General features: G+C 35.7%; 1 protein-coding gene across 5 annotated transcripts in view; it reads left to right on the top strand.

Moving 5' to 3' along the window:
* LOC148304756 (uncharacterized) overlaps positions 1-25483 on the top strand; it is a 35775-nt gene that overhangs the window by 2433 nt on the left and 7859 nt on the right. For 2 of the 5 annotated variants that reach the window (XM_088267771.1, XM_088267767.1), the window contains exons 4-26: positions 1253-1400; positions 1478-4470; positions 4555-4628; positions 5260-5346; positions 5910-6103; positions 8395-8415; positions 9461-9662; positions 9909-10016; positions 10944-11110; positions 11719-11869; positions 12243-12397; positions 13125-13247; positions 14782-14954; positions 16037-16143; positions 17490-17595; positions 18342-18468; positions 19293-19409; positions 20391-20661; positions 21612-21702; positions 22701-22822; positions 23603-23679; positions 24613-24690; positions 24948-25143. In XM_088267771.1, the coding sequence (XP_088123897.1) occupies positions 1253-1400; positions 1478-4470; positions 4555-4628; positions 5260-5346; positions 5910-6103; positions 8395-8415; positions 9461-9662; positions 9909-10016; positions 10944-11110; positions 11719-11869; positions 12243-12397; positions 13125-13247; positions 14782-14954; positions 16037-16143; positions 17490-17595; positions 18342-18468; positions 19293-19409; positions 20391-20661; positions 21612-21702; positions 22701-22822; positions 23603-23679; positions 24613-24690; positions 24948-25143 (5888 nt within the window). The remainder of the gene's footprint in view (positions 1-1252; positions 1401-1477; positions 4471-4554; positions 4629-5259; positions 5347-5909; positions 6104-8394; positions 8416-9460; positions 9663-9908; positions 10017-10943; positions 11111-11718; positions 11870-12242; positions 12398-13124; positions 13248-14781; positions 14955-16036; positions 16144-17489; positions 17596-18341; positions 18469-19292; positions 19410-20390; positions 20662-21611; positions 21703-22700; positions 22823-23602; positions 23680-24612; positions 24691-24947; positions 25144-25483) is intronic. The other 3 variants (XM_088267768.1, XM_088267770.1, XM_088267769.1) reach the window with 3 other exon arrangements.

Genomic DNA, 25483 nt, shown 5'->3' with positions numbered 1-25483 from the left:
ATAATAACTTCCAAAAATAAAAATGTTTTATTAAAAACAAGCATGTAGATCTATTCTACTTTAACGTATGTACTTATATCCTTTGAAACTAGCGCATTTTATTACATACCACATCGCTCACTCCTTTCAAGAACGTCATAAATCAAAATACTTGATCTTTCAGGAGAACGTTTTTAAAGTTTAAAAATAAATATCAAGCCACTTATTGCACTTTTTACTGTGCAACAGATCTATTTAGGTTAAACCTGAAGGTTTTTTCTCCATTTAAACCAAACTACTTTATTTAAAAAAATAATTAAACAATACCTTTTCTTCAAAATGCAAAAACAACACTTTCTGCCCTGTACCGGGTAAATATTAAGTTAAAAATATGCTTCTTTTGCTGGGATATAGTACATTTTCTGGGCATTCCGAAAACATGCACAACTGAAAATTGACGATTTTTGATTTATGACGTTCTTGAAAGGAGTGAGCGACATATCATAAATATTTTTTTTGACTTATACGAAAACCTTTGGAATGCATTAATCATGTAAATAGAGGACTTAATGTATCGGAAAAAAGAATGGGCAAAGTTAACACTCTTTGGGAAAAGTATTTCTGCCCGTTTAGTTGGCTAATGCTCAAGGACGAGAATGTTATTTTTCCCTTCTGCGTCTGCCCCATTTCAAAGGCAGAAAAGAAGGAATTATCCAATGTTTTCATGTGAATATCCTTATGCCAATCACTTTGTTAAGGTATTAATTATATGTTCATAATTATCGAATACCATCAACAGCGGTCCACGCGTGTTAAAAATACCCATCTGAAATGTGTTAAGAAAACGATTTTTAATATGAATATAAAAAGTCTGGGTATTTATTGGGCTTACTACCTGTCATAGGCTGGTTCAAGTAATCATTTTATGCTAAGTAATATTCAACCAGTGGTTGTCAATTGTGTCAAAATAATTCCTAAATGGAGAAACCCAGATTTGTGAGTAAGAATTTGGACACACCCCAAAATGTTTTGAGCATTTTGGTTGGAAAAGAATTACATATTTTTTTTTCCTGAAAAGTTTATTTTTGACCTTTTTCTCTGGTGATAATATATTAATCCATATAAACGTGAGATGTGTTAGCACGATTGTGTCAGTGACAAGGTTAAAAAATCAAAGAATTAGCTTTAGAATATACATTATACACATTTTAGTTCAAATATACTATTTTTAGATATGTTTATTTTGTTATTTGAGAGCTTATAATTTTTTTAGTGACCGGGAAGGTTTGGTCGAGGTAATATCTAACCTTAAGTCTGGAGACAGTCCCGCAGAACCTATTCTCAATGAAGACTCCAACAGTGTAGAGAGCCTCCCCGCCCAAACTCCCGCAGTCGAGAACAAAGCAGAAGATGACACCATAGTCAGTATTTTCATTTTATCTATTAGAAAGAAATTTTAAAAAAAGTTCTTTGTTTTCACGTTTATTTATTTTTTCAGTCTAAAAATAATCCAACTAAAGAATCTAGTGATAAAACAAAATCAGCAAAAACTGAATCCGACCCTGCGAAATGTAAAACCAGTAATTCAGAGACTGATAGCAAAACAATACCTTCCCCGAAAGAACGAGAACCTAAGGACGATGTCCAGAGCAGTAACCCACCCGAGAAGGGCCCATCTACCTCCGACCAAAAGTCTAGTGATGCCCATAAACCAAAAACTCAACTAACTAGCGAACCTTCTTCAATACCTCAAGATGGCGGGAGTACGGAACCCGATTCTGAATCGAGAGGGGCGCCAGAGCTACAAAATAGCGGTGTCTCCGATGAAAGTGTCTCTTCGGATAATATTAACCACGCTTCCCCCAAAAAGCGCTTCAAAAGTTCGGAGTCTCCGATCAAAGGAAACAAAAGAAAACCTATTTTAAAATCTGAAGATGCGGAAGACTCCGAAGATGAGGATGATCACGAGGTTGAGGAGGAGGAGGATGACGGAGAGATCGATGACGAAGATAAAGAAATCGAAGAGAAGGTTATGATGATCACCGGGCCCGGAGAGGGGGCGGAATGCCAGGGTGCCCCGGAGCCGTACTTCAGCGAAGAGATTTGCGAGGAGGTCATGTACTTCTGGGGGGCGGGTTCCGGGGCGGACTGTTGTACGGGGAACCCCGAAGCGGCCGCTGCCAAAACTAAACCCGAAGCTGTGGAAAACAACAGCTTAGAAAGTAGCTCTCTTCGTCAACCCGAAGAAACAGAACAAAACTTAATAGCTAGTAAGTCTAATACGAGCGACGCCGCAATCTCCCAAACTACAAAATCAATAAATGGTGCTGATAGTTGTAAAAATATAGACTTAAGTAAACATTCTGACGGTGCTGTTGCGCCGGAAGAGAGTGCAGACGAAGCCAACAAGGAAGCGGCTTCTCTCTCCGACGCGGAGTCTGAACTGAAGAACGCATCGTCGGCACCGCTGCCCGTAACCAAAAGATTCCTCCAAAATATTCCTAAGCCAGATTCTAGCGGAAATTCCGATAGCGATAGTTCTGTTAATAAATCCAAGTTGTGGAGTGTGGATTCTCTCTGCGGTCAAGGGGATGCGCCTGAATCTCTAGACTCTGCCGTGACTGATAAGGATAGTGCGCAGGTTGCCGGTATCGCAGTATTATCTAATGATGATAGCATAATTAGTAAACATAATGAAACTCCTAGTGTAAATATTGTATTAGTCGATAATAATAAAAACAAATCTTCGGTCGAGAGTGAAGCCTTAAATAATGATAAATTACCTTCTAATAACGAATCGGTCAAGAGTGACTCGGAGGCTCGAGACGATAAACCGACGGAGAAACAGTTCTTTTTCGGTCGACCCGGCTGTTTAAAGCTCTCCCCGCACTCTTCCGCTTCTGTTAAAAAAACAGAAACGCCCGAAGATCTTTCAGTGTCCGTTAAAAAAGACTCCGATAAATCTGGTACTGAGCCGTATACGGTGACAAGCGATACTGACGCGAAAAGCAATAATTTAGAAAAAGAGCATTCATCGCTTAGTGAAAATGATAAGCAATCGGAACAATCATGTGAAAAAATAGACGAGGATAAGAAAGAATCTTCGAGTAATGGCAGTATATGTGTATCTGAAATTGCAAACGACGTTAAGGTTGAAGAAGAGAGTATAAAACCGGACAAAGTAAACGAAGATACTGATCCACTATCGGAAGCCGTCGAACAGCACAAACCAGAACTGGAAACATCTAAAATTGTCAATGATAATCTAAAAAAATCCAAAGTTTCTGAAGATGTCGAAAAGCCCACTACCGATAACTCTTTAACACCCGATGGAAACTCGACGCAAGAATGCAAACTTTCCAGTAATGAAGAGAGCCATTCGAAGAAGAAATCGAATAGTGCAACTAAATCTAACAATAAGAAAATTAATACGAAAAAAGTAGAGCGCAACAAAGTTGAAGGCGAAAACTTAACAGTGCCGAAAAAACAATCTATCAAAGCGGAAAACAAAACTAAGAAAGTCGAATCTGTTGCTAAAGACGACAGCTCTCTTTCTTCCCACGATACTAAACCCGGAAAACATAAAGCCATCGAGGATGACGCGTGTTTGCGTGACAACTCGAATGCGCCAAAACTGGAATCACTCGAGATGCAGGTTAAAAAGCCAAAATTGAGTCCGGAGAATTCTCTGGACGAAGATCAAATACCTAGTGTTTTGTTAAAGCCAATTAGGAAAACATCCGTAGATAGCGACAAGAAAAATGAAGATTCGTCGGAATCTTCTCAAAAGGTCGAGGTCCGCAAGAAACCGACTGTCGGTCCCAAAAAATCTATGAAAGATATTGCTAAAGCCATTGACGCAATATCTAGTAGAATTAAAAGCGATAAGAAAACTAAAGAAAAGACTCCCGTTAAAAATGACATAGGGGCCGACGATTCGGGAATTCAGTGTAAAAAAATTAAAGTGGACGGTGACGTCTCGGAGATAAAAATAAAACAACAAGATATTGAAATGAGAACTGTGATCGATATAAAGAAAAATAAAAAAGTCAAAGCGAAAACGAAAGTCAGTAAGGAGGAGCCTAAGAAGGTCGAACCGGCTGAAGTTAAAAAGACAATCGAAAAGCCAGTCGCGACTGCAAATGACAAGAGCAACTCTGATTCTAATGATTCCGACGAACATATTCTTTTAAATACAAAACGTAATAAGAGAATGGAATCACCCAAGGGCAAGAGCGAACCGGCGACTGTGGGAGGCAAGAAATCCAAAACGGCCAACGTTTCTTCGATCACCAGAAAGAGGACAGCCGTGAGTAACAGCAAGAACACCAGCTTGGACAGGGACAACCGGGAGCCCAAGAAAGGGAAAGGCACGGCCGGGCGCAAGAGAGGCCACGAAGAAACTGAATCCCCTTCCGAGGAAGATTACCTCGACACACAAAAAAGCAAACGGTTAAAAATGAAGCCGAAAGTGACAAATTCTAAAATACGGTAAGTTTTCATCGAGATTAGTGAATCTCAAAATACTTTGCATTGGGAACCTTAAACTATTTTATAAAGTAAATAATTTTTCAGTAAAAAGGTGGAGGAAAAGAAACAACTCCAAGAATCTTCGAGTGACGAAGACGATGACACACCAATCCTCAAAGGTAATAAAGAATTTATGCTGATGTATAGTTTTATTCGGTTTGAAATTGAGGTACATATTGACTTATGGTCCAAAAATTATCCAGATTTTGACCCAACGGAGGGACATTGAATCAATATAAAATTTTTCACATTTGCTTGAAATTTCTTTTGGATTTTTTTTCAATTTTTCTTTATTGTATTCACTAATTGTCACCTGAATACAAAACTATTGGAACTGCATGTAAGGAAATTTTGCAGGAAAGACGTACTTTCAAAATAAAGTTCTCTAAATCAGTAGTAGTATTATTCCTTTAAATATGTAAGTTCATAATATTAGAATAGCTTTTATTTTAAAGTTAGTGCTTTCTGCATAACAAAATTAGTACAATAAAGAACACGACACACAAATAAAATATAAATTGGCTTGTAAATGACATAGGATAATTCTGCATTCAGGTGACTAAGCACAGAATTTCGCTCTACATTTCACACATGGAGATTTTTTATTGATACCTCTATGAGGATGAATAAGTTTTTATTAAGATGGACATTTGTTTTTTTCTTTTTATATCATGTGTCATCATTTAACTAGTATTTGTGCGGGCAATATATGCACATGAACTAATATATATATAAAAATATGTATTTCAGTTGTCAAAGCTAAAAAAGTGCTGAAAACTCCTCAGAAAAAAGAAACTGTTAAACAAAAAACCCCCAAAGCCGTCAAAGGAAAAAAAGGTAACTTATCATATATCGCTCACTCCTTTCAACAGCGTCATATATCAAAAATCGTCAATTTTCAGTTGTACATGTTTTCGGAATGCCCAGAAAATGTACTATATCTCAGCAAAAGCTGCATATTTTTAACTTAATATTTACCCGCTACAGGGCAGAAAATGTTGTTTTTGCATTTTGAAAAAAGGGTATTGTTTAATTTTTTTTTTAAATATACTAAATATTTTTCAAATGAAGAAAAAACCTTCAGGTTTTACCTAAAAAGATGTGTTGCATTGTAAAAAGTTCAATAAGTGGCTTGATATTTATTTTCAATACATTTTATTATATTCTTAAACTTTAAAAACGATCTCCTGATAAATAAAGTTTTTTGATAAATGACGTTGTTGAAAGGAGTGAGCGATATATTCAATTCATTATTTAAATTAGAATTTTTAATACAGGTACATCATATTCAGAAGCATTTACGCTTTGCAGTCAGTTCAAGTAAAATAACCTTTAAAAATTGGTGGTTTTATTTTTTCCACGGTTATGTTCACAATTGATTGGTCAATATTATGTTGTAGGTGCCAGGAAAGGAAAGAAAAAGGATTCTGACGAATCAGGAGATGAAAAAGTGAAGGATTCCAACCCTCTTGAGGATGAAGACACTCCGGTTCGGCAGTCGCGGCGGATCGCGCAGCTCAAGATCCGGGAGGAAGCCCAACGCCGCATGCTCGAGGAGGTGGCACTCCGGGAACTGAAGGCTAAACACAACAAGGTCTTACTTTTTATCTTATATAGTTATGATTAGGGCTTTTTTTTTAAACAAAAAAGGTCCCGGAATTCACTTCATGACAAGCTAAAAAAAATATTTCATTAATTGATTCGGTAGTCACTTTGTGGTAAAATCTATCCATTTTTAATTAATGTTTTACTTAGTAAAAAGTAACATTTTGAAACAATAGGAATTCATAAAAATATAAATAACAATAAACCCATAATTAACATAGATTTATATTATCCACTGACACTTCGTGATGGAATTGCATTTTTAATTTATTATTAGATTAAAACCAATATTTTTAGCTTTTCCACTTTTTTATTTGACCAGCGACCGGGTTTCATCGTTACCGACATCATCACCAGTCTGATGATGTCGGTAACGACGAAACCCGGTCGCTGGTCAAACAAAAAAGTGGAAAAGCTAAAAATATTGGTTTTAATCTAATAATAAAATAAAAAAACCATAATTAACACTATGACAATGACAAAGCCTCCCCCCCTATTGTCTATGTTCCTAATGATAAGAAATCAAAATTAAATTAATAAATAAAAATAAGAAACAGCTACTACCCCCTCTTCAACCTTCAACGTCCCAAGGACCCAACTCTAAAATTTAGAATTAGCTTCACATACGGTGTTTAAAAATGATGAGGAATGTATCGAAACACGTGTCACAGTAGATTTTAAGAAATAGTGGTATTTACTAAGTAAAAAATTAATTTTAAAAATTATATTCAAAAACCATTTAAATATTTATAACAATAGCATATTTTATTGTTTTGATAAATTATATAAATATAGATTGTAATTATGTAAGCGCAAACATTGTTTTGTCTAATTGATTTTGAAAATTAAAAAAAATATATATCCATGAAAAAAGCTGCCGGAACGCCATTCCACCGCGCTAAACGCGCTCCACCCAAACTAAATCTTACTTTCGTCCGCCTCCGTAGTGTAATGTTCAGCACGCTTGGCTATCGTTTTGGAGGTCCCGGGTATGATTCCCAGGGGTCAAATAAATATAAGTGATTTTTTCAATCTAATATTTATTTACAACATTTTGAGTGTGTCCAAATACTTGTTCACAAAATCTGGATTATCTCCAATTACAGGAGTTCAAAAAAAAAAACTAATATTTATTCAATATTACCTGAAGCGAAGAGCTGATCACCTTTCCTTCATGTGTTAACGATCAAGTTAACACTGCATTTATATGATGCAGGGCCCTATGCACCATTGGGGTGCAGATAAGAGTTTGAAGAATAAGAAATTTTACTTTCATACAAGTGAGAACTAATGGACCATTAAGTTTTTTGTAAGCAAGTAAATTACAGCAAAAAATTTTAAACTGCGACAAAATTTAAAAAAATATCCTTAAATTCTTCACTCATTTTTTTAAAAATATATATGTTATAATGTGATGTGCAGCAATATACATACCATGTATTCGTAACATGACATGAATTACTCCTCAGTCCAGTTTATTTTTAGTTTTGAATGCCGTTACTCAATGCACACATCGCTCACTCCTTTCAAGAACGTCATAAATCAAAATTTGTCAATTTTCAGTTGGGCATGTTTTCGGAATGTCCAGAAAATTTACTATATCCCAGCAGAAGCGGCATATTTTCAACTTAATATTTACCCGCCACAGGGCAGAAAGTGTTGTTTTTGCATTTTGAAGAAAAGGTATTGTTTAATTATTTTTTAAAATAAACTAAATATTTTTTAAATGGAGATAAAACCTTCATGTTTTACTTTAAAAGATCTGTTGCACAGTAAAAAGTTCAGTAAGTGGCTTGATATTTATTTTTAATACATTGTATTATATTTTTGAACTTTAAAAATGTTCTCCTGAAAAATCGAGTTTTTTGATTTATGACGTTCTTGAAAGGAGTGAGCGACATGTCTACCCATACACCTCACGTTGTTGTATGACAATAGTGCATTTGGAAGTTCTCAGCTGCGTCAAATACCAAATTGACCTGGCAATGCTTGTTTAATGATTTATGCACGTCGTTAAATACGCATGTCAAATTATATATATTTCTGTCGCCATATCTGAATTTCAACTACTTTTTTTGCAATCCATTTGCACATGTCTCAATCAATCAAAAGACAGACTGTATTTAAAGAAAGTGATGCGCTTGCTAACTCGGCCATTTTATTAAATGAGCGGTTGAGATTAAATTAATTCATTTTTCTTGGCAAGTCTGATGTCATTTCATTATATGTACAAAAATATATGTAGCACTTCCTTTTTTAATTATTTTTTTCCCCTTCTAGTTCACGGTGCCTGATCAAAAAGTAAGCAATTTGAATTAAATATTTTATATTTATAAATTTATCTAAGAAAATGTCAGGCGCTGTGGCACAGTGTAAACATGTAATGTTAAAGTCCACTGATTGCTGAATGAATTAGGGGAAGATTTTTTTTGTTGATCTGTCATCCTTTTCTCTCCTACTTTCTGATGAGTCTTCAAAATAGAAGTTTTGCGTGTTTTCCTCTTTAATAAGAAAAATACTATTCAACGGGCTGCATTCTTATATTTTTGATTCCACAAACTTAAAAAAATTAGCTGCATCAAAATTACCAACTGGTAAAAAATGGCACATACTTATAAATATTATAGACAATTTTTTTATTTTTATATATATACAGTGGAACCTCTTATAATGAGCATAATTCGTTCCAAAATCTTACTTAAGAAGCGAAAAGTTTTTTTGGTTTGATAAGCGCGGAATCCCGGCTCACAAGTGAATGTCGTGAAAAAGGCACTTGCCCTTTCTCTGTAACTCATCATCCGAATTTTCGCTCTTTAAAGCTGCTTGTGCGCTACACGGAATTTTACCGTCCGGCAGTTCGGTTTTGAAAAATGAAAGCGACTATGACAGTTTAGTGTGATCAAATTTACGCGCAATGTGTTTACGCACCGATCAAGAGCACCAGCTCGAAGAAAGATGGACAAAAGAACAAGCCAATCCAAGCCAATCATCGTTTTAAAACGCTAACTGACGTGCTGGACGGTAAAATTCCGTGTAGTGCACAAACACCCTAAGGGAGCAACTTTTTTTACTTTTTTTCGTTATGCAAATTATTCGATATGAGAGGAGGTATATCTCTTTCACTCACAAAATTAGAATTTTTATATAAAAAAAATCTATGTAACCATCACACAGCTTTTCTGCAGGGGTAGGCAGAAATGATAGAATGCCACACTAATCTGTCTTTGCAAATAATATTCACCTCTTCCACATTCACGCATCTCTTCATACATATCAATTATTCTAACTCCTGACCTGCAGTCGAGTTAACTATGAAGATTTACACTTTATACTTTTTTCATTGCAGGAGACCAAGAAAGACCACGACTGGAAGGAAGCGAGTGGGTCCGAGCACAGCTCCGACGGGCCGCTGGTGAAGGGGAAGAAGGGGCGCGGGAAGGGCAAGAAGAAGCTCAAGGGCAAGTTCAACAAGAATCCGCTGGAGTGGAATTCCGACACCGGCGGAAGCAGCTCTGACTCTGAACCGGAGGAAGAGATTGAGGAACATGGTAAATCTAAAAAATGTATTATTTTAAAGTTTATATGCCTTTTTTAAATATTCTTCTTCTGTGCGTGTCATGTCAGGTCCCCCTGACATTGACTACCACTTGAGAGTAATTGTCCTTGTCTTGGGCAGCTCTAAACAGTGCCTCGATGGTCCTGATCCCTGTCCAATCTCGTATATTATCTTTCAACAGTTTTTTTTATAACAAAATATTATATATTAAAAAAATAATAATTCATGTTTTTTGTAGAAGTGGAGGAGGAGGTTTATACCCTCAAATCAGACCATGAGTTTTCTCCGGAATCAGATGTTGACGATGCAGAAGCCGCGCCAATCCGGAGAGCAAGAACGAAAAAGGGTAAAAAATATATATAAATAGCATTTTCCTTGGTTATTTAATACTTACTGTACTATGAATTAAATGGATTGATTTTTTTCTTGGCCCAAATAATAGTCTTGACGGGCGTGGTTATTTACTTATTTGAAAAATACTTTAAAACTACAGAAGCCATGGTGTAATTGGGTACACATCACAGGTTCTATTCCCGCCAATTACAAAATGAATTCAATATATATGTATTTTTTATTGATCTGGGTGTTTGTGACATATTTTTATTTTTTCTGAAATAAACTTTATTGTCTATTTACTTCACAATACATACATTAATATATTTTACAACTGAATTTAAAAAATAATTTTTTATGTACGGTAATAAGCAGACTTTAAATTAATCCTGTTGCATATTGTTAAGTAAATGATAAAATATTAAGATATAATATAAAAACATTCATTCATGGTACACTTTGTGTAATACCACTTAAAAAAATACTTCTTCGTGACTACCCGTTTCGGAATAATCATTCCATTGCCAGGTCAAATGTAGATTAAAATGAAATTTTTACGGTCTGACATTTTACAAAAATAAAATTTTAGAGAGAAAATTTTTCTCTCCTGATGAAGGAATGATTAATCCGAAACCGGTAGTCACGAAGTAGTGTTTTTAAAAGTGGTATTACACAAAGTGTACCGTGGATGATAAGGAGAGTGTTGTATTACCATACCACAAAGTTAACAATGCTTTTAATATACAAAATATATAATATTAATACTAAGAAAAAAAAGAAGATAGAAAAGGCATTATTAAATGATAAAAAATAAAGTATGCAGTAAACTAATAAGATTATTCTAGTGATAAAAATTTCTCCTAATTATATATATAGCTTTTAGTCTTGCGAAAGGATATCCATTACTACATATAGAAATGTAAAAATTGTGGTCTTGCAGAGGACGGGAAGAAGACTGAATCAGGGTGTATGGCGTGCGGGGGCAACGATCACCCGGAGTGGATCCTGCTGTGCGATGGCTGCGATGCCGGGTGGCACGCCTCCTGCCTCAAGCCCGTGCTGTTCCTTGTGCCGGAGGGGGACTGGTACTGCCCGCCCTGTAACCACGTGAGTATCCACTACCTCCTCCGGATATCTTCCCGACTCCTCATCATTCCTCGCCATGTCTGTTACACCAATCACTACTATTCCTATACTGCCTTTTAATCTGCACGGGAGCATTTCCGTATAGGTCACCCATACAAAACTTTCCTCAAAGGAATTTTTTTTAAAAGAATATCCCGCAAAGCCTCTATTTTAGAAGCTTCTCTGCAGGTAAGATAGTAAGGATAGGGAAGGTAAATGTGAAATCATCACAAATAACCAGACCAATTGAAAATAAATCTTTCTTGAATTTATTTTGCGATTGGCGATAATTGAACCCACTACACCATTTTCGTAGTCGAGTGTCCACCCAACTATGCCACGTCTGTCAAACATGAATGGGTGCGCTTATAACTAAAGTCTGGTGACATTTATTTCTAAAATGGCACTTGTACTATCTGTGGCTTATAAATACTACAATAAAAACCACATTTCAGATTCAGGTTTTACTCACGACTTTTGGTTGAAACAAAGTTTGTGTAATGTCGTCGTAATGACGCTGCCAAAGAAAACCCATGAAATATAAAATAAAATGAAAATCTAAATGAATTAATTTAAAATATTTATTTCAGAAAAAATTGGTTGACACCTTAACTGAACGTTTGGAAGAATACGACAAACAAGTGAAATTGGTCGAAATCGAAGACTTGAAACGGAAAAAATCTGTCAGCAATCAGTCCCTAGATAAGGCTGGAAAATCCGGCTCTGGATCAGCTAATTCAGGTTGGTTTTTTTGCATGTTATACTTAATAAAAATATATCATAAATTACTGTGAGTTTACTAGTTATTTTTTTATATTTTTTTGACATCTCAAGATATATGAAAAAATATATGAATGTCTGGGTATTTACAGGGCTTACGACCTGTTATAGGCGTGGTTAAGTGATTTTCACTTTAACTTAAACCAGCCTATGACAGGTCATAAGCCCTATAAATACCCAGACCTCCATATTCTTCATCTATGTTGAAATGTCAAAAGTCAAACAAATGTAAAAAATAACTCCAAAGTGGAAATAATCTAGATTTGTGAACAAGCATTTGGACACACTCAAAATGTCGTACTAGTTATTTGATTGTTTCTTTGTTATTTTGTAGAAGACAGTCGCAGCGGAAGTGGTAGCAGCAGCGGGAGCTCGAGTTCTTCGGAAGACTCGGAAGATGGTAAAATATACCGCTTGCGGGAGAGAAGACAACTTCCCGTCAGTTACCATTTCAAGGAGTACGACCAGCTGATTAGTTCTGCCATCAAGGTAAGAGCTCTGACCAAAGCGACACATAGGCTCCATTCATCATATATCGCACTTTACAGATTAGAGCACGGGTGGCTAACACGCGGCCCGCGGCCATGTATGAAGAATTTTTTAAACTGGTGATACATTTGTGATACACGGTTTGATGCATCAAGAATATTTATGCCCATCAAGTATTCTATGAGCCAAGTCATGCGTGTTGTTATAAAAACAGTGAACAATATCCGTTCGCACGCTCTTCAGCATTGCCAATTTAACGCATCTATCTCAAAAAATCTCGAAAACCAGTTAAAGTGTGCAACTTCAACTATTGAAATAGATTTAGAAAAATTAAGTAAGCGAAGAGAAACTCAAATCTCAAACTGAGTGGTCATTTATAAATCAGTTTTTATTAAAATAAAAATGTTAATATTGTTTGATTTATGTGTCATACATTTTTTGTGGTTCGTTGTATGTTTTCTACTCACTTCTGGTCGTAGTAATGTTTTCTTTCTTCACAATTACCATGATTTTACTTTCTGATTTCCTCTGCATTCAAATTATTTATAATACATATATACTTACAAAAAATCAATAAGTATGAAATTCGTGGTTATAAAAAAAATTCTAATGTCTGTATGCGGCCCTTGGGAAAATTTTAAGTCATCGATGCGGCCCGGGATGCTATTTGGGTTGGCCAGGCCTGGATTAGAGTGTAAACAATTGTCACATAAGCAATTATTTCCAGGAGGAATATAAAGAAGTTGATAACAGTGGAGCGGGAAATCAGGGCCGAGGGAAGGACATTTCCACCATCATAGAAGCAGACAAGGAAGAAAAGAAAGCTTTGCTTCAAGCTGCTTCCACCAAGGTATTATTCACTTCTCATTCCTCAACTCTGCGGCATTCATTTCTCTTCTCCTTCCTAAATCAAAATTCCGAGAGAAATGCGTCTGTTTTGAATCATTTATGGTCGCTGATAAATGCTATTAAATATTAGTGTATTTGGTGATAAGTGCACCTAAATATCATGTTTAAAACTTTATATACCTTTCAGATTATCATTGAAAGCTGTCCCACCGCATGCCCAGATCTGATACAGAAGCATCTAGGCCTTCCTGACAGATCTGCTCTTGCTAAGCAATTTTTTATTTTTTTTAACTAAGTTGCGAAAATTATTGAAAATGTGTAACAATATAAAATTGTATCCCGATTTTACTGTGAATTTACATTTAAAAGCTTTCAATATACCTGTCACTGCCAATCTAAATAAATACAAGATTGTAAGTCCATCACCAAATTTTCTAGAAGTACCCTAGTGTAGGCAGTGAAAAGGATTAGTGTTTAGTTCAATTAGTCAGCTAGATCCGATTCCGACTCGACGTTGGCCGGTACACAGACGGTCTATCACTTTGTTCTTCTCAGGAGAGAACAATTTCCATTCCTTGTCATAGAACATCATTCTTTGTAATTCCTTTTCTGACAAAGCGGCCAGACTATGGAATGAATTATCTCTTCATGTGAAAAATGCACCATCACTGATAACTTTCAAGAAATTAGTATTTATCATCAGAACCCTATATGTCCATCATACCATTCTCCTTTGGTTTATCTATGTCCCCTCATTTACTTACTTGATCCTACTTCCTTTACCTTCATAAATTTACCGTTAATTTAATATATTATATTATAAATATTTGTTTATGCGTGTTGCAATTAATTATGACTATAATTGTTATTTTTTTCTCATTGATTCGTATGTACAAGTGTTATCTGCTCTCTGATTACAAACTCTGACCACTATCATTAGTCTGTTTTTGATTAGTTGAAAGAAATCTCTTCTTAGCAATAAGCCTGCCAATGTACATATATTCAGTTAATAAATGGTAATAATGTGGGTATTTACTTGGGGTTGTATTATCTATAAGGGTTTAAAAATATTTGATGAGATGCCTGAATGTATGAAGAATGAAAAGAGTCTGAAAGAATATGAAAATCAATGTTTTGTGCACTGTAAGAAGATGTAAATATTTACTTACTTACTTATAACCCTTATCCGCACCCAATGGTGCGTAGGGCACTGCATCGAATTGACGCAGTGTTTTCTTGATCATTACTTACATGAAGGCAAGGTGATCACTCTTGTGCTTCTGAACCAGTCGTAGGTAATATTAAATAAATATTTCAGAGTAAAAATCACTAATATTTATTTTCACCCCCCTGGGAATCGAACCCGGGACCTCCAGCACGGTAGCTAAACACCACGAAGGCGGACGAAATATATATGATGTAAATTAAGTGTAAATAATAGCTTGTAATGTAATATAAACTAACTGAAGAAATAAAAAAATAGAAAGTTTACTGCCGATAAATGCTAATAAAGATGATTTTGTTTCGCCCGGCAGGCGGGCAGTGCCTCTGATGAGGCGGCAGAAGGAGACAAGGAGGAGAGCACTCTGGAGCAGACTCGGCGCCGCTTTTTGGTGAAGTCTCGCCGCAAGACGCGCAAACTCAACTCCCTCGAGGTGGTCTCGGAGGATGCGGACGACAATTCCGACGAGGACTTCAAGGAAACCGGGTAAGGGCTGTCTGGTAGAGTGACAACATTCCAGCGTCTTTATTTTCATATCTTCTTATTCTGTGCATATTATGTCAGGTCCCCCTGACGTCGACTATCGCGAGAGTAATTGTCTAAGAGTGATGGGCAGCTCTAAACAGCGCCTAGACAGTCCTGATCCGTCCAAACTCATATATTCCGGAGCCAGGAGATCTGCCTTCTGCCTACACCTCGTCGACCCTGTATTTTTCCTTTTATGATTATGTGCAATAGCTCGTACTTCTCTCTTCTTAGTATGTGCCCCAGATAAGACACCTTCCGGACCTTGATATCATTCAGCAACAACTTGATATCTTCTTCTTCTTTTTAATGGCTTTTCACACATCTTGGGTGTTATAGCCAGCGTCGAGTTATTTTTTATTTATACTTTTTACATTTGACTTTCAAGTGTTAGTATTCCTGTTAGTGGAGTTAGTTTTATTAGTAATGTTAGTTTGTTTGGTGAGTCATCACACACCTTTACAAATTTATACAATTAATTTTAAGATATTTACAAATTATTTTATAAACAAGTTTGTTAGGGGAGGTTAAGGTTAAGATGTTAGTGGGATATGGTATGCTGGAGAGGTCTGAAAGGAAGCTCGGGTAGCCATCATTCAACGGGCACCCAAAGAACATGTGATCTAGATCCTCCTCTTCAAGACGACATTCACACATGGCAGTATCCCGGACATGTATTCTAAACAAGTGAGCACTGCAACAGCAGTGGCTTAGTCGCATTCTGCATATAGATGTTGTCTCGAACTTGTTTAGAGTTATCCGGGAGAACCAGGGTTTCTCCGTTTCTAAAGGAGATACATATATAATATAGATATCAGGCATTCTTGTAATACAGTATACCCTCCTTAATTTAAAAAACAATAGTTTGAATTTTGCTAACGTGAAAAACATTTTGATAATATGGTCACTCCAATAACGATTTTATACAAAGCTTTGTTTATTTTTTTTTTGGGACGATTCAAAGCCAGTGAAATGTTGAAACAATACCTTAAATTGATATTGTGCTTGGTAAACAAATAAAAAATATTAACAAATTGTTTCAGATGGTCTACATCGAGTTCGGAAAACTCTGCATCAGAAAGTGAAGGCTCCAAGTCCAGTCACTCTTCAGACTCCCTTCCCATCCGTCGCTCTCAGCGTGCACCTTCAGGTATACATAACTTTTGTGTTATTTATATGCAATAAAAAAATGGGCAGCCTTGTTTATAAACAAGAGAACTAAAATCTATGGGAACTTCCATGCATATGTGTATTGATGCAATATGTTGCCAGCTAACTAAAATGATTTATTTGGATTAGCATATTTTGCAAATAAAAATTATAGATTACTAGCTGAAATACGCGGCGTTACTCGGTTTTCAGGTCTGGTTTATAATCTGACTGAGGTTTTTTTTTTCAAAATCTACCTTTGCTCCCAATGGTTTAGTTTGTCGAAAGTGTTTTTGTTTGAATTCTGTTTATTGAAGTGCTTTTGGATACACAATATTTTTTGTTTTTCCGTCTGATGCGTACACGAATACATAAGACGGTTGTCTGACATCTGAGCAGGCCACATGGGAAACAGGTGACTCATCGAAAACCATAAAAAAATTACTTGCTTGCTTTTTTCCCTACCTTAATAGTGTTGTCTTAGGCCCGGTTTTTTAATCTTAAGTAATAGTTAAAAATCGATAGTAAAAGTAGCAATTTCTAAAAAGGAGTCTTTTTAGTATGGAAAAAAATAATAACAACTCTGACTTAATATTCCGTAAAAATTCAAATTTATTCCATTGGGTAATAGGTAGGTACTTTATAGTAGGTAGGTACTTTATTATAGGTAGGTACTTTAATAACAGCGTTCTATTTTTGAAATTTCTTCCGTGACTTTTATATGACAGCATAAATTAAAATGGTGAATACCTTACAATACCTTTGTAAAATTTTGCTTTGAGGATTGGGTATGGGAGAGGTTTAAAAAAATTTAAAGTACACAGTTATCTTCTTCAAGTTTGCAATTTTTCCTCGCTATCAGGCGAGTGGTGTATGATCCTAGAAAGGATATACGAACAACATTGATTTTGAAAGACTAAGATTTGGATTTTTATAAATTATTTAAATTGTTAACGGCATAGCAACCAACTTTGCAAAACCATATGTATGTGTAATAATGCAAAATATGGCTTACCAACTAAAATGGTTTATTTGGATTATTATAAAAATAAATAATAATCGTCAGGTATGTATGAGGAGATGCATGAATGTGGAAGAGGCGAAGAGTGTTTGCAAAGACAGAGTGGTGTGGCATTCTATTCTCTCTGCCTACCACTGCAGGGAAGCAGCGTGATGGTTATTTAGTTAGTTAGTTAAAAATAAAGAGAATCTTATAATCCTTTTAAATGTAATACATATCTGATATTCGTCCCAAGTAAGGAAAGACCATTGTGTGTGTATTTTTTTCTCTCTCTCAAATCAGCTGAATAAATAATGAAAACAAATTTGTTTTGATTTTTTCAATAGGTAAGAAGAAGATTGTGGATTCACCAGATAGAAAAAAGAAACGGAAAAAGGTGTTCAATGATGAAAGTACTTCGGAGTCCAGTGGGGAAAAGGATTGGTCAAAAAGGTAAGCTTTAGTGATCTTTTTCTGATTTCTACTCTTTCCTCTTCAATTTTCTTTTCAATTCAAATGTGGACAATTACCAGTTCTCATTTGTAGTTGAATTATGAAAAATCTGAATTATTATCACAATAGGGAATTAATTGGCATCAATTTTAATAGAAATCTGCAACAAAAAAAAAACTTATTTTAATTTAACATTTTGACGTTTTTTGTTGATACTTTGTGGCACATTTTGTAAACTTGATAAAATAAAACTTAAACATTGTTTTTAACCACTTTTATTTTTGATACTTTTTTAATCACCTTGTCACCTGAAGCGCAGGACAGATTACTTTGCCTTTGTGTAACTAACAATCAAGACAACACTGCTTCAATACGATGCAGTGCCCTATGCACCATTGGATGGGATAAAGGTTAGAAGAAGATAGGTGCTGTGGGGTAGTTGGGTAGACGCTGGACTGCAAAACTGGCATAGCGGGTTCAAATCCCATCAATTGCAAAAATAAATTCAAGATTAATTTATTTTCAATTGGTCTGGGTGTTTGTGGGGTATTTTTCACATTTACCTTCCATATCCTTACTATCTTTCATGCAGACAAGCCTCTAAAAGTAGTGGCTTTGTGGTTTATTCCTTAAAAAAAAAAGAATAGTAGGGTACTGTTCAATGTTTTAGCCAAACCGCTTGCCGTTTGTGGATTCTGGCAAATGAAGTACAGTATCTAATTTTGATGTCTTTATTTTGTTACCAGGAATGCAAAAGTATCTTCTCACAGAAAATCTCACAAACTTCCTTCAGAGAAAAAGAAAAAGAAGAAAAGGAGACCCAAGAATAGTGACGGAGAGGGGGGAGAGAAACCAAAATCCAATAAGGCCAGAGTAAGTAAAAAAAATTAAATGTCGTCTATTTTTCATAGTATCAAAATAAAGTGTTTCAAGTTGAGTTTTCTCAACTTATTTATGCAATAAAAGAGGAAAAATACTCAATAGTGCAAAATAAATATTAACTGATCAACAGATTGAATTTAAGAATATAAACAAACATGAAAATAAGATCGCGCCAAATGGATTCTGAAAGTTTAATTTTACTTTAAAAGGTTAACAGGAATATTACATAAAAAATATGTAATATGAATCTCTTACATTGCATGGAACGCAAGTCACTGCATGCCGGCTGGGTTCTGCTAAATTAATAGAAGAGTCTTGGAATTTCTATCATTCTTCGCGTAATAAATGTTGGCACTCATTAAGCGGATCTTTAGCTGGAACTTTTGAATTACACGCTATTATGTAACCTGTCTGGGAGTGTGGCCGTACATGGATGTCTAAACAAAACTTTCCTGAAAGTAAAATTGGCATATACGAACGCCTACGCTTATAACTAAAGCCCGGTGACATTTATTTCTAAAATGGCACTTGTACTGCCATCTGTGGGTGTATGTAAAGACTAAAACTACTATTCAGATTATTTTTCTTTCTTACCTACGACATTTTACCCAAAACAAAGAAAACCCATGAAATAAAAAATTGATAATTTCTATATACATCATAGTTACTCGAAGAAATTTATATTTTTATTGAATATAATATATTGTTTTCAGCATTGGCAAAGATATAAAATGAAAAAATATTTAAAAAAAAGCAACTGATGAATGAGTTAAAATTTGTAAGGAAGTGTGAATAAAACTTATTTTTATCTGCAGGTAAAATATGGTGGACTGTCTGACAGTTCCAAGGAATCGCACGACTGGTCCCCGGCACATCGGACTCGTCAACGGAGAGTCAACTACATGGAGATGCCCAATACCGAATCTGAAGATGTATGACTTTTTATTAACTGACTTATTTGAAACAATCATCCTCTGACCATTCTGGTGATACTGAATCCTATTATTTATGGATTTGGCATAAACTTTGTGAAATTACATGATCATTTAAATATAAAAATAAAACACTTTACACATTGTTTTCGGGCGGTTTTTTCATCAACCCCGACACTAATTATACTCGGACAGTCTGCCATTCGACCCTCAGTTTACTAACCACAAGTAACTGCAAACCCAATTCCGATCTATTCAATATATTCTTTGGCATCTCTCGCACTCCACTAAAAGTAAGCAAATAGAGCGCTTTTAAGCATCTCCGGCTCTCTACCAACAAACAGTATGTAAGAAACACTTTTTAGCATTTCTTGCAAACAGGGTGTTAAGCGGCATTGCACATGCTTGAACTTTATTGTGATGTAGTGTTTGCATTCAGAAAGTATATCTTTTACTGTTAGTGTTTATATAAAAGGCATGCAAATATAAAAAATTTAAACCGATGGTTCAATAGGTAAATACCGTCTTGACCCAAGGCTAGGTATTGAAAATTGTGCATTTATTTAACCACTGAACCACCGTGGATATACTTCTGGAATCATAGTCCTGATTATTTTTACATTCTTCGGACTACATCTCTACAAGTCGACCAATAAACAATCCTTTGTCAGAGCAATTTATAGGAATGTTTGGTGTTTTTGTATATTCTTATAAACTAAGTAACTAACCATCACACCGCTCTTCGCAGAGGTAGGCAGAGATAAAAGAAAGCCACACCAATCTGTCTTTGCAAATAAACTTTCATATTTATGCATCTCCTCATACATGCCTGCCGATTACTCTGACTCCTGACCTGACCACTTTCAAGTACTTGAAATACTTGATCGTGCCAACTTTTCTTCGATCTCTGTTTGTCTCTGCTTCTATTACGAATTGTATTCGCCTCATAAATTTATTTTATAATTTTTTATGTAATTTTAGGAAATCAACAAGCCGAGCGGCAAACACATGGACAGCTCCGACGAGTACAAGGGCGACTCGGATTCCAACTCTGACTCGGAGAATTCCCGAAAAGGGAAGAAGTTACCTCCCGAGGAGGATTCACCTCTCAAGAAGTTCATGGAGACTCCCCTCCAGCCGGAGGAGGAAGCCGTGAAGAAGGACTCCCCCAGTTTGCTGAAGACTGCTCTCGTGCCTGTGATCAAGTTGTCCAACTTATCGCCCATCAAAACTCCAATGGATCCTGCAACAGGTGATATATCTTCACAGAAACATCTCCTTAATTCTATATTAACCACTTCACAGTCAAATTTTGGCGAGAAAATTCATCGGTGCAGGAAATCATTACTAAATAACTGGGAACAGGACTACCCAAACACTGCTCGGGTTAGTCAATAAAAACAAATTCTTCTTCTCCGTCTTATTCCTCATTACTGAGGGTTGTGACCCTTGCAAAAGCAATGACTCTTGTGTGCAAACAATGTTTGTGCTTACATAATTACAATCTTTATTTATATAATTTGACAAAATGATAAAATATGGTATTGTAATGAATATTTTGGTGATATTAGAATAATTTTTTTTAAGAAATCCGAGATTTTTTTTTTTTTTAAATAAAAGCCCTGAAAACAACGATACATGAATATACCATATCGCTCACTCCTTTCAACAACGTCAGATATCAAAAAACTTGATTTTTCAAGAGATCGTTTTTAAAGTTTAAGAATATAATGAAATGTATTAAAAATAAATATCAAGCCACTTATTGAACTTTTTACTGCGCAACAGATCTTTTTAGGTAAAACCTGAAGGTTTTTTCTCCATTTGAAAAATATTTAGTAAATTTAAATAAATAATTAAACAGTACCTTTTCTTCAAAATGCAAAAACAACACTTTCTGCCACGTAGCAGATAAATATTAAATAAAAAATATGCCGCTTTTGCTGGGATATAGTACATTTTCTGGGCATTCCGAAAACATGCACAACTAAAAATTGTCAATTTATGACGTTCTTGAAAGGAGTGAGCGATGTGTCTGTTGCAGTTGAAATATTATCGAGTTTAAAATAAAGATTTTATCAACTGTCACTCTGGTGTATCACGTGGCTGTTACAGATGCAATCTGAGGGTCGACCTGCCGTGATGAATGATGTATATATATTACAGCAATGGCTAATTAAAGTGTGTGTTGTATTTCTTTAGATAACACTGAAACAACAGTTCAAACAGCTCTGGTATCCCCTTCCGTGACACCAGTTCGCGGAAGAGGCAGCAGAGGTGGAAGAGGAAGCAGGTAATTCTAACTAACTAACTTGAAAAAAACCATAGTTTAATGGTTAGCACGCTCGGCTACCGTACTGGAGGTCCCGGGTTCGATCCCCAGTGGGGGTCAAATAAATATAAGTGATTTTTACTTATTCACTCTTAATATTTATTCAATATTACCCTAGACTGGTACCTGAAGTAGAGGGCTGATCACCTTTCCTTCGTGTGTCAACGATCAAGATAACACTGGGTTTATATAATGCAGTGCCCTATGCACCGTTGGGTGCAGATGAGGGTTTGAAGAAGAAGATGAACTAACTGACCATCACTCCGCCATCCGCAGGGTTAAGCAGAAATAATAGAACGCCACACTACTCTGTCTTTGCAATCGTTTTTCGCCTCTTTCGCATTCACGCATCTCCTCATACATACCCACCCATTATTCTGACTCTGATCACTCCAGATCAGAATTGGGTTTGCGGTTACTTGTGATTAGTATAATTAGGGTCGAAGTTGATGAAAAAACTGCCCGACAACAATGTGTTCATCAAGGTTAAAATAGTTACTTAATACTTCACAAGTTATGGTTGGCTGGAAGATCTTGCTTTTTAGCGATAAGCCTGCTATGTACTTATTTATTTTCTATACATGAGGCTTAAATAAATAAAATAAGATATTTATAAAGTTAACACATTTGCAGTTGGTACTAGGACTCGATTGTGTACTGTCAGTTTAGCTTTTGCTGTAATTCACTGTACTTCATGTGATTTACGTAATAGATCATGAATAAATTGGATTATTTCTAAAACACTTGTTTTTTACCACTTGAGTATTATATTGTAACGACTAGTTTTAGAAGCGTCTGTAGCTTCCGAAACTAATTACAACAATATAATAAATGCTCAAGTGGTAAAAAACAAGTGTTATATTTATAATTTAATCGTATCTTACCACAAAGTGAATGCTGAAACAATAAATAACATTGGATTATTTCATTAGACAAATGATTGGCGTTGTTTTCTACAGAGGGGTGTACAAGCCGCGGGGCTCCGGTCGCGGGAGGGGCGGAGCGGGGCGGGGTGGAAGCGCCACCTCCACCCCCACCCCGCGCACACCCAAACTATCCACCTCGCAGGGATCCCTCAAAGGTGAGATACAATGGATACGTGACATCATTCCGCAGCTATTGACAACAAGACTAAATGAGTTTTCCTAGACACTCCTTGATAAAAATACTGAAGAACTTTTTTGAATTACCTAATGTCCAAGTGACTCTGAAATCTAGTTACGGCTAATGCAACACCGCTTATCGTGACCCTACTCAGGCTTTAACTTTTTAAGTTTTATAGCCTATGCCTACTCGTGAGTGGATTTACTCTTTATGTTTAAAGTTACTATAATTTCCTGTAATTCATGAGCAAAAATTCTAGGCAAAAACACTCGCTATCTAGCTAGAGGCATGAGTTTATACATTTCATTAATTCTAAGTTAGCAGTGAAGTTAATTAGGTGTATGATTTTAGTTCTATGATTTTACATGTGAGTTTACATAGGATGTGCTAGTTAAGGACATTAGTACCATAAACGAAGCTAGGAAACAAAATGCTGAACCCTCTTCTAACGCAAAGGAAGACCTGTTGACGACAGTCTAGAGTCCGGTTTCTCCTGTGGAGTTTTACGTGGTTTTCTCCCAGCAATATAAGCAAAGCTGAGAAGTTCACGATGGGTCCACACTAGATTATCCCACCTATTCCCAACACAGATTAAAATAATAAACAAAATTGTTAGCTAGAAAAAACAAAAATCCACCTAATAATGTATAAACTTTGTACATATTAAGCAAGGTAAATAGTAAATGTAACTCCCATCTTAAAAGTAAAAAACACTCACTTAAAAGTAATAATAGTAATATTATGTAATTTATTTTAGATGGCGACAATTTGGATGACTTGCCGAATGATATGAAAATAGGCGACTTCTCCGATGAGCTTTCTGGACTAGAAAATGTATGTGACCCTTACATATGTATCTGATAGTACTAAGATGGTGGAAAATGATCAGTAATAACTCGCTAGTATTTGGCTTTGAGTGACGATTCTAGGAGAGATAAATTTAGAATGCATTTGGCAAACTATGCGGGTATCTACGTGATTGCAGCTTTGTTGTTGTCACCAATGTGTCACCAACATACCCACATTCCTTACAGTATCTCTTCTTTTTTGTTGTATAAATACACACATTTGTTTAGAGGAGGTTAACCGGATTCATGCGGCTCGCATAACCGTATGTGTTTTCACAAAACATTCCCTGTACGCGGCTGACATAACCGTTTGTGTTTTTACTTTACTCCAAGTTTCGAACCTCAGTTCAACTTGGAGGGATTTTTTCATGGTGTGGAACTTTGGATAAAATAATACGTCAATCCTTGGCCTTATGACATCTGTTGAAATATCTGACTAATAATTTGTAACATCACAAGGATAAATAAAAGAACAGATCCCTGATTTTTCTTGCGGTCGGTAATTAGTCCGCGCAATAATCATGCCCTATATCTGTCTCACTCTCGACGCTACGCATCGCCAGTGGGTAAGAGTGACAAACGATGCGTGCTTTGATTTATTTATGTTACGATCTTATTTGTTTATATTACGATATATTTCAAGAATAATGTGACACGAGTGTATTATAGAATACCAAAAAGGCACAATGAATCCCATTGAACGTTTTTGTTTAGGAAAATAAATCGTTTCTTAATTAAATACATGATAAAAGTAATCATTTAAAAAACGGCAAAATACCGCCGCGCACGGGCCGTCTCTCAGGAACAAAGTGAACGCGGTTAAAAGGTTAATAAAGTTGAGATATGTATGTGTGTATCGTATTTGTCTAAAAGTTATGTTGTGGTGATTACTATTTTAAATTTTACATTTTTTTTGCAGATGAGTGATTTGGACCATGATGGAGAATTAGGAGAGGTCTCTATTCCGATCAAACCAGCCGTTCTGACCCCTTTTCAAGTATGTTTCCATTCCAATAAAGCTTATGTCATAAAGTGGTCAAAACTATTGGAAAGACTATAAATAACACTCTCCTTATCATTCATTGTTCACTTTGTGTAATAATAAAAGTGGTATTACACAAACTGAACGATGAATGATAAGGAGAGTGTTATATTACTATACTACAAAGTAAACAGTGATTTTAATATATAACTTGCGCTATAAATAATTCTAATTCTCTTTTACTTATAGTAAATTGTACTTTGTTTGGTTAGGTGGAGAGAGAAAAGAAGCGCAAAGAGAAGGAAGCCAAACTTCTGGAGAAGGAAAAGAGGAAAGAGGAGAGGATTAAGAAAAAGGAAGAAAAGGAGCAGATGAAAGAACTAAAGGCCAAGGAGAGGGAAGAAAAGAAACTGGCCAAGATAGCCGATAAGGAACAAAAGAAACTTAATCGCAAACCCAAAACTCCAGGTAATGTGGGCGCCATGTTTTTCCGTCTCAGTGAATGCAGTTTTTTCTGCTTTTATATGTACTAGACTATAGACTGATGCTATTCTTAACCCTTACTGGTCCAATATCGATTCTCATTGAACATGGAATTTTTCATCGTACGTCCCATGTCAAATGTTATTCAACATTTTTTTTACCATGTATTAAGTTGAAATGCAACCTTGCATTTTTTTCACTCGTATCTATTACAGTATGTAGAGCAGAGGACAATTTTTGCCCATTGTGTAACTGTCTACCTGTAATTTTTTTTGGGACTGGAAAGGGTTAAAACATTGTTGAACAATTCGAATCACCTTTCAAT

This window comes from Brachycentrus maculatus, unplaced genomic scaffold, assembly GCF_059751285.1.
Source record: "Brachycentrus maculatus isolate JH-2025_06_01 unplaced genomic scaffold, ASM5975128v1 h1tg000305l, whole genome shotgun sequence".
Taxonomy (NCBI): Eukaryota; Metazoa; Arthropoda; class Insecta; order Trichoptera; family Brachycentridae; genus Brachycentrus; species Brachycentrus maculatus.
This window is presented reverse-complemented; position numbering and strand designations above follow the sequence as displayed.